This window comes from Equus caballus, chromosome 1 (assembly GCF_041296265.1).
Source record: "Equus caballus isolate H_3958 breed thoroughbred chromosome 1, TB-T2T, whole genome shotgun sequence".
Classification (NCBI taxonomy): domain Eukaryota; kingdom Metazoa; phylum Chordata; class Mammalia; order Perissodactyla; family Equidae; genus Equus; species Equus caballus.
Window position 1 is genome coordinate 27,826,938 of NC_091684.1, and position 10,403 is coordinate 27,837,340.

At 36.6% G+C, this 10,403-nt stretch overlaps 1 protein-coding gene across 4 annotated transcripts in view; it reads left to right on the forward strand.

The window, feature by feature from the left end:
• Positions 1 to 10,027, forward strand: part of PCGF6 (polycomb group ring finger 6) — a 28,696-nt gene extending 18,669 nt beyond the window's left edge. For 2 of the 4 annotated variants that reach the window (XM_001498200.5, XM_070221501.1), the window contains 2 exons: positions 3,146 to 3,232; positions 8,805 to 10,027. In XM_001498200.5, coding sequence (XP_001498250.1) covers positions 3,146 to 3,232; positions 8,805 to 8,861 — 144 coding nt within the window. In that variant the 3' untranslated portion in view covers positions 8,862 to 10,027. Of the gene's footprint in view, positions 1 to 3,145; positions 3,233 to 3,596; positions 3,715 to 8,804 lie in introns of all 4 variants that reach the window. The other 2 variants (XR_002807688.2, XR_011421257.1) reach the window with 2 other exon arrangements.
• Positions 10,028 to 10,403: the final 376 nt, after the last annotated feature.

A 10,403-nucleotide genomic window follows, 5' to 3' on the forward strand; every position in this document is an offset into this window, starting at 1 on the left:
TTTAGCAGATAGGTTCTTTTAAAATTATTATTTATTTAGTAAATGACCTTAACCCTACTATTAAATTGTTTCCAAATCATTTTTCAAAGAGACTCTAATGTAGCATATGGTGTGTCCCTACCATTCATTTATTATCTATTGATACTAAATTGAACATCTATGTACTTGGCTTTAGGAGTACAGGGATGAGACAGAAAATTCATGCCATATGACGAGTGCAACAAGAGCGCAAGACTGAGCAGTTTAACTCTGGAGGGGTCAAAGGATGGATTTGAAGAATGGATAGGAATTTGTCAGAAAGACAAGGAAGATAGAACTTTCTATCAAAGAAAAGAGTATGGATGAACAAAGAGGAATGAGGCAGTGTAGCACTGGCTCATTCAGTGAAAAATCCTGTCTTGGAAACTCTAGTGTGATCTTGCTTTTAAAAAGATAAGAGTTTTTCCTCTGTTCTTAAGACTACCTTCACATTCTGATTTCTCCTCTGAAATTCAGAAATATTACAGTTTTCCTTTCTAAGACTTGATGCTCCAGAGGGTAGAAAGATGATACAGAAGAGAGTTAGCAAAGCAGACCTGAGGCTGCTGTCTTTAGAAGGGCCTGCTTATAAGGTTGGCCCTTGCCTAGCCTCTAGGAACTTGGCTTGCAAAAAGTTCCCTACACTAATATGAACAGTGCCCTAACTGCTGAGGGTGTTTCACTCTGCCTAGACTGTATAAACAATAGATCCATGATGACTACCTGCTTTCCCTAAACTCTGCCTCAAATGGACTTCCCTGGGCAGGAGCAGTGCACAAGTTGGCAGTATTTCCACTGCTAGAGAAAGGAGGACCCTAGGTGTATCTCCTCCTGGACAGGGAGGGGGGAACTTAAGAAGCCTGTGCGTGGATTTTTCCAGACTCCACCTACTTCTTTTTCCCTTACTGATCCTGGCTGTGTGTCCTTGCTGTGTTTCTGTAAAAGTGATAAGTGATCATGCTGAGTCCTGTGAGTCCTCCTAGCAAATTACCAAATATGTCGGTCATGTTTGTGGAACCCTCAGAAATGTGACTCTGTTTGCATGAGGTAATTTATGAAATATTTACAGTAAAGTAACTTTTAAAACTCAGCAAGTAAAATTAGAAGCAATTTAAATGTTTTTCAGGGTAATGGATCTATAAAGTATGATGTATTCATACAATGGAACAGTGTACAGCTATGAAAGAGAGAGAGCTATGGTCCAGATGTCCATGGTATACTAAAGCTTTGTTTTTTTAAAAAAGAATTTGTAGAACAATATATGTAGCATAATCCCATTTTTATGAAAAGAAAAACAAAAAACCCACATGTATACATAGCATCTAGGACCATACACATCAAACTATTAGTAACTGGCCAACCTCTGGGTGTTAAGATTAAGTTGAAAAGAATAGTAACCAAACTAAAAATGTATACCATGTGGTGAAGCCCATTAAGAGTAATATCCCTGGGTTGCTGAATGATTAATGAAAACATAATGATAGTCTCCAAATTTTTTAGTTTTTCAGTGAATCTAAGTTCTGTGTTCAAGATCTGCTATCACTGCTTTCAAGTCATTTTGCAAACAAGTATTGCTCTGCCAATTTTAGAAATGATAAGCATAAAACACAAAAGTTGTTACTAATCAGAGATTATGCATTACGAGATAGCACAGGGATTGACAAACTATGAGCCCTGGGCCGAATCTAGCCTGCCATCTGTTTTTATAAATAAAGTTTTATTGGAACACAGCCATCCTATGGCTGCTGTCATGCTACCAATGGCAGAATTGAGTAGATGTGACAGAGATCCTGTGGCCCACAAAGGCTGAAATATTTACTATCTAGCCCTTTACAGAAAACGTTTGCCGACCCCTGACATGAATTTAGGCCTTGGAAAAAGATAGACCTGGGTTCCGATATGGACTTTGCTACTTACTAGCTTTGTGACCTTAGGAAAGTTTAATGTCTTCACTTCCTAGTGTCCCTGTCTTTAAAATGGGAATTATAATGCCTAGCTCGTAGGAACGTGAAGATTAGATGAGATAGCGTATGTCACACACATAGTACAATGTATGGTATACGTAGTGGCTCCTCAGTTAGATGTAACTGCTTTTCCTGTCCTTCCACAGACATGCTGAAGGTTTTAGGGAGACTGTGTTGGCAGTGTGCAGGATCTTTAGAGTAAAAAGAATTTGAAGGTAGGAAGTCTGGTTAGGAGGTGCCTTCAGTGGTTTAAGCCTAGGGGCAGCAGCTGAAAGGACGATATGAACTGAAGAGGTGTTATGAAGAAAGAAGCAACAGGACTTGGTAACTGATTGCTTGTGAGAAGAAAGGAAAAGGAGAAATGAGAGTCAAAGGTGATATTGGGGTTTGGAGGACACGGAGAAGTTTTGTGCCATAAACTAAATAGGGACATTAGGAGATGGAGCCATGTAAGTGATTAGATTACTAAGACGTTAAGGACTCGATCCCATTTTAAGCCAATGGGAAAGGAGCACTCAGTGAAAGACAGATTAAAGATCTGCGTTTCTATGTTAGTAAGTATACTGGAATCTTATTACAGTATAGTGCGTAACCATACAATATTCTTTGTAGAGCAATCTACATAAAAGTAGGTTTGTCTTAGAGTTTTGACGTTACTAAAGGGCTGAAAAGACCTTATTAATTAAGATTGTTTCACCCATAAAACAGTTTCCTTTGTATATACTTTGTTAGTGTTAGACTTTCCGTTGTTGGAAAATAAGATATTCCTTGCAAGAGAATTATTCAAATAACTAAAGATTGCTTTTTTAAGCATTGCCTACCCTTTTAGTAATTTTATCATAAAACTTTTTTTAAAATGTACTTTCTTGTGCCTTCTTATCCAGAATATATCAAATGTGATTTAACTTGTTCTCAGAGATTTAAGGAAATAATTTTTTAATATCTGCTGTACTGTGCTGTTGTCCTCCTGTGTCCTCTAATGCTCTTGCCATTTTACTTTATTTACTTTTGTGAAAAGTTTCTAAAACCTTTCGTGAGAGTGTTTTTATCAGTCTGAAATAAAATAACAAATTCTAGTCTGGAAATAATTATGTTGATTTTCTAAATTTTTTATATGGTTTTTGAAGCAGGAAAGCAGTCTCATGCTCTCCATTTGCCCACAGGTAGATATCATCTGTGGCGACCACTTGTTGGAACGATATCAAACTCTGAGGGAAATTCGGCGTGCAATAGGTGATGCAGCGATGCAGGTGGGTCTTAGACTTTACCATGCTTGTGCCTAACAGGCACGTTATTTAATGAAAGAAAAAAGTTTCATATTATCAATAAAATTTTAATAAATATTACATAATTTTCTTAAAATTACATATATAATAAAGCTTAATATTTGTTGAACACTTACTGTATGTCAGGTACCTTTCTAAATGGCTTATATGGATTAGCTCTTTTGTTGTTCATAATCATATGAGGCAGGTTTTTATCCCCCATTTTAAAGATAAGGAAACCAAGGTACAGAAAGGACACATCACGTGCCCACAGTGCATTGGTGGGGAGCCAGGGCTCAAACTCCAGGCAGTTTGATTCTAGAGGTCTTGCTCTTTTTTCTCTCTCCAGTACTGCAGTAGAGCTTGAAGACTGCTGGGCAAGTATATCCGCAAGGACATTTCTTTAAGAAAAATTTGCAGATACTCATTAGGCTTTAGAGACTTACATACCATTTCTTGCTCAATAGGTAAGAAGCTATAGTAACTATTTTGATGTTTTAATTAGCCTGTAAAGGGAATAGGAATATAATGTGAAATCTTCTAGTTAGTATAAATGAAAAGCAAGATAGGATCTATAATTTTAAAGAAGAGACAGCAAGATCCACATATTCTAATGTATCACCGAACCTAGAGTGGTAAATTGTTTCAGGAGCTATGTGGCTCTGAGAAGCTTGTAAAGTACTAATAAAGATTTGATGAGCAGCTCTCAGCTTAAACAAATTTTTGTCTGATTCGTTAGACATATACTTTGTTTTGGTATAATGGCCTATGTTCAGTGAACAACTACTTAAATAAGATGCAATGTGTTGTAAGAATCATCTTAGTGTGGCTTATACAGTTCCTTGGAAGAAGCAGAATGAATACACACACATAAACCCTTATGTGTGTCCATACATATATGTTCTAATTGACATTTAATTGAAATGCATGAGTTTTGACAAATGCATATAGCTGTTTAAGTCAAACCCCTTCTTAAGATCTGGAGCGCTCCCCTAACCCCCAGAGACTACTCTCATGCCCCTTCCCAGTCAATCCGTCTCCCTAGCGCTGAGCCAACCACTGTTCTGATTTTTTCCTCATCATAGGTTAGTTTTTCTGGTTTTTTAAAATAACAGTTGTATTGAAATATAATTAATACACCATACAACTCACTAATTTAAAGTGTACAGTTCAGTGGTTTTTAGTATATTTACAGAGTTTTGAAACTCACCACAATCAATTTTAGAACGTTTTTATCACACCAAAGAGAAACTCCATCCCCATTAGTACTCACTTCCCATATACCCACCCGCCACTACTCTTTGTCAGTCACTGCTCTACTTGCTGTCACTGTGGATTGATTTATCTATTCAGGACATTTCATATAAGTGAAATCATACACTGTGTGGCCTTTTGTGACTGACTTCTTTTACTTAGCATAATGTTTTCAGGGTTCATCCATGTTGTAGTGTCTATCAGTACTTTGTTCCTTTCCATGGCTGAATAATATGCCATTATATGGATACACTACATGTTATTTAACCATTCATCAATTGATGGATATTTGAGTTGTTTCCATCTTTTGGCTAATATGAATGGTGCTGCCGTGAACATTGATCTACAAGTTTTTGTGTGGACGTGTTTTCATTTCTTTTTGGTATATACGTAGGGGTGGAATTGCTGGGTCAAACATAACTCGATGTTTAACCTTTCAAGAAACTGCTAGACTGTTTCCAAAGCAACTTTACCATTTTATATTCCCACCAGCAGTGTGTAAGGGTTCCAGTTTCTCTAATCCTTGCCAACACTTACTATCTTTTTTTTTTTTAAAGATTTTATTTTTCCTTTTTCTCCCAAAGTCCCCCCAGTACATAGTTGTATATTTTTAGTTGTGAGTCTTTCTAGTTGTGGTATGTGGGACGCCGCCTCAGCATGGCTTGATGAGCAGTGCCATGTCCGCGCCCAGGATTCAAACCGGCGAAACCCTGGGCTGCCAAAGCAGAGCGTGCGAACTTAACCACACGTCCACGGGGCCGGCCCCACTGTCTATCTTTTTGATTATAGCCATCCTCTTGGATGTGCAGTAATATCTCATTGTGGTTTTGATTTCATTTCCCTGATGACTAATCATTTTGAGCATCTTTTTATGTGTTTATTCATTCTTTGGAGAAATTTCTATTCAGATCCTTTGCCCATTTTTAAAAATTGGGTTTTTTGTCTTTTTATTAACTGAGTTGTAAGAAGTCTTCATATATTCTAAATACTGGTCCTGTATCAGATATATGATTTGTAAAAATTTTCTCATCCAATGGGTTGTCTTTTCACTTTCTTCATGGTGGCCTTTGAAGCATGAAAGTTTTTAATTTAATGAAGTCTGATTTATCTATTTTTCCTTTTGTTTCTTGTGCTTTTTGTGTCACATCTAAAAGACCATTGCCTAATCCAAGGTCATAAATATTTACACCTATGTTTACCATAGATTAGTTTTGCTTATTCTAGAACATCATATAAATAGAATCATAGATCGTGTACTATTTTGTGCCTGGCATCTTTCCCCCAGCATGCATTTTGAAATTCATCCATGTGGTTGCATGTAGCAGTGGTTTGTTCCTTTTTATTTCTGCGTAGTATTTCATTGTATAATATGCCATATGTTTTCAATTCTCCTGTTCATAGACACTTGGGCTATTTCCAGTTTTTTGCTAATACAATAAAAGCAGCTATGAACATTTTTATACAAGTATTTTTTTCTCTCCTTGTCGTCTTTCTTAACCAGTTTTTTTGAGAACATATTTTTCAATTATTTTGAATAAATATCTAGGGATGGAATTGCTGAATCATAGGGAAGGTGTATGTTTAGTTTGATAGGAAACAAATAATTGCTGTATTTTGCTGTGATTTTTGTATCTGTCCTTTACTGCCAACTTGTAAAGAACTATGGCTGAAATTTGTGCAGCCATAATGACTATGGTTTATTGTGGAGAATTTTATTTAGTTTTTTTGCTTGGTTTTCTTTTTGCTAATTTGCTACAGGTATCCTTGTCCCCACCACTCAGATTTAATGAGTGTCAACACTTTGCTCTTTTAGATAAGAAGATTGAAAATTTTCATCGTTTTAAAAAGAGATTTGAAACAAACAAGGCAAAGTGTTGACACTCATTGAATCTGAGTGCTGGTTACAAAGGTAATTGTTACATTAATCTGTATACTTTGAAAATTTTTAAACCTTCAGAAAAGTCATAGGAATAGTATAATGACCATCCATCTGCTGTTTCCCTGGATTCACCAATTTTAACAGGATTCTATCTGGGAAATAGAACCAATATGAATGTTATAGAATAAGGGATTATACCTTAAATATTGTACAAGCTGGTGAAGAAATGTATGGAAAGATATTGGCTGCCTTTCTGGTAGTGGACCAGTAGTCATTATAAATCAACAGGGCAGCAATTCAGAGAAAAGATGGATATGAAGTAGGAAGAGCAAGAATAAACTGGAACTTGTGAGGAGAAACTGAAATCTATGTCTCATCACCTCCATCCTCAATGATATGAGTGATCTGTAAACAAAACTGAGAGTCTTTGCCATGGAGATGGCCCAGAACTCAGAGAAGCTGAAGTTGGAGTTCTGATGGGTCAGGAGTTCAGGCATGGCTGCTGCTGTCTGCCAACATTGTGAGGCAGCGTATCAGCAACAATGTGCATAAGATGGAGGGGTACTTGGTGCCCTATACTGACCTTCTGAGCCCAATAGCTTCTGCTTCCTTCCACCTTCCAAATCTTGTGCAGCTCTCTATTGGCTAAGTAATTAACTAACCCAAAAAGGGAAGGGAATTCTGAGAAATGTAGTTCCAGTTTGGCTAAGTTGACCCAGCAAAATGCAAAAGAACTGGCTAAAATTAAAAAGGCTCATGGGGCCGGCCCTGTGGACCTGTGGTTAAGTTCGCGCACTCTGCTTTGGTAGCCCAGGGTTTCACGGGTTCAGATCCTGGGTGCAGACATGGCACTGCTCATCAGGCCACGCTGAGGTGGTGTCCTACATGCCACAACTAGAAGGACCGACAACTAAAATATACAACTATGTACCGTGGGGGCTTTGGGGAGAAAAACGAAAAATAAAATCTTTAAAAAAAAAAAGTTGTTTTGAGATTTTTAAACAGCTTGCAAGCTATACTTTGTTTTATATATCAGCATATCATATATTGTTTTGTAAATGTTTTCAATTCTGAAACATAACTATATGCAAAATATTAACATTATGTAAAATGTAATGTCTTGTAAAAATGTTAATAGAATCTTTCTATTTGTGTTGTAATACAAATTAATTTCCTTTGATTAGGCTAATTAGGCTAGAACAGATCTGATGGTCCATGGGCCAAACATGGTATGGGATTATGCTTTATTTGGCTTATTCTGTTTTAAATATCTTGAGTTTAAATTCCTTTAGCTAGGCATCTGCTCTCTGGTTTACCACTGGTCCCAATATTCGCTATTGACTCGCATACCTGACTCACATATTCATTTATGTTACTTTCCTGGCCCTTGTGGGCATTTGAATTTGGAAACCCTTTTCTAGAATTCTGGTGAGTTTCCCTAGAGTTGCCGGGAACAGGAGCCAGATCGCGATGAGTTGAGTAGTGAATGAGAAATGAGGAAGCACAGCCATGGAGAAGCTTAGAATGAAAAAAGAGGGAGAGCAATGGCTACATTCGGATTAGAAATGCAAGGCATGCATGCACTCCTTCTGTGTTGTTCAAAGTGGGTCCATTTCTCATTGCAGCTTCCCCAGTGAGTCTTCCTTTTTAGCTAGTTTTCCAGGTCACAGTGTATTAGAAATAGCACTTTAAAAAGGTGGATTGCTTGCTGGTTGCAGCCTTGGTGAGAGCACAAAGAATTAAGACATGATAGCAAGAGAGGAGACAGAAACCCCAAAAAGCAGATAAAAAGACTCGGAAACACAGTATCTGGAGTCATTTAGTATAGGGGTAAGTTGTCCAACAACCCCTGAGGACATCGCTGTGTTACAACACAGTTGTTACTATTCCTAATGATGCCTCTGGATATCAAAGAAAGGTGAAATTATATTGAACAGTCTTTAAGGAGGAAGTAAAATGTATGATGTGTTAAATGGGTAAGAGTTCCAGTTTTCTCACTTATAATAGCAGCTGCATTTATGTGGAAATCAATGTTTCATTTCTTTGCAGATCCATGATGCTCTGTAACTGAGTGTGTTTTTAGGGAAGCCCAGGGCTTGGGTGACGTATTAAGTAGTCTGTGCAAAAGGAAAGGTCTGTCTCTTTTGCTCCTTTTCGGAGAACTATTTAGCCATGAACAATCCTGGATAACTATGGGTACCTGGTAGCTTCAGAATTATCTTCTGCGAGTCATTAAAAAGGCACATTGACAGGGAGTGTTTAGTGATGAGATGAGTGAGTTGGGTCCTTTATTTTCTTTAAATCAAAGAATTTCACATTATACTGCATTATGAAAAATAAATGGTCTTTGACTTAATCATTTACATAACTGATTTTTAACTACAAAACATTCCTTTTTTTTTTTTTTTTTTTTTTCCTTTTTAGGATGGTCTTCTGGTCCTTCATTATGGTCTTGTGGTTTCTCCTCTGAAAATTACTTGAGGATTCCAGGAGTGTTAGGAGGGGGGAAACAAAATAAGGAGGCTTCTTCAGGATCGCGTCTCACCAAAGATTTTCACCAAACATGTGATTGCTACCACTTTGTGCTGTTTGAGACATAGTTTATCTGTTTTCAGCACCAAGAATCATAGCATTTATAGGTACCACTTGGAATGATGGAATGCATTGTGTTTTTCTAGAGACTATATATAAAGCATCCATAGCTCAGGGGAAAATTTCAAAGCAGCGAATTGTTAAATTCCTTTGATTTCAAATACTTTGACATTGATTTTGCTTCCTAATCTTTGAGATCAGCCGGTTACTCCTTTCTTTGTTGAGCCATAATCCTTTCGTGTTGGTGATTGGGATTTTGCTCTTTGGAATGGTGTCAGCTGGGCAGTCACCTTCTTGGGAAAGAAGTGTGATTTGGAACTGAAGATTCAGAGCCAGTTTTTGTTAAATTAGAGTGTACCTCTCAGACAAAGACCAAAACTATTGGCCACTTTTATATGTTGCCATCATATTTTGAACTTGTATCCTTTTTTTTTTTTACCAGCAGACACTACTAAAAAGATGTTATTCACTTCTAAAAGGGTTGAATTGTCATTGTTGTGTTTGAAGAGACTGTCTTCTGTAGCGTTTATGGCCCGTACCATAAGCCTTTAATAAAGACTCCTTTAACATATCTTATCACAAGGGGTGCCTCTTTGCAACAATATTTTTGTCCTTTGAATGTTAATTTGATTGACATTCATTTTATTTGAGTATATAACATGATTGTCAATACCTTATAATGGCACTGCTTCTGAAAGTAATAAAAAAATTTGAATGTGAGACATTTACAGAATACTTATTCATTATTTCATAAGTGAGTTTAATTTTCATTTTCCCATTACTTTGTCACTGGGATAAAGAATATGGGTACTTGAGAGTTCATTCATTTGCATGCAAAGATTTTGGTTTTAAACTATTTTACCTAAAATTAGCATTGTGAGCTTTCCAAAAGAAATATTTTGTAGACCCTATTTCACTGCAAAATCTCCAAGTCTTCATAGGAACAATTACAGTTGGATAAGGATAGGCAGTTGTTTTATAAAGAATTTGTGAACTGTGTATAAATTTCTTCTAACATTTAATAAAAATTTTTAATAAAAGTTTATTTTAACCTATTTTGAAATGTTTTTTTTATTGTGGATTTTTAAAAAATAACCAAAACTTTAAGAGACAAGGTATCTGAATCAAAGTTAAACTTTGCCATCAAATAGATATTTTATAAACATCTTTGCTTTCACTGATTATACTAAATGCTGTTATATGACAGTAGACAGAATAGCAGCTATGGAATTCATTGCCTCTTAAATGTTTCTTCCACAAATTACTTAATGTTTTTATTCTTGTCCCATGTTAACATATCTGTGTCAGGGATCCCCAACACCACCCTCAGTTTCAATGGTTACTGGAAGGACTCATGGAACCCATAAAAGCTGTTATACTCGTGATTGTAGTATTACAGTGAAAGGATACAGATGAAAATCAGCAAAGGGA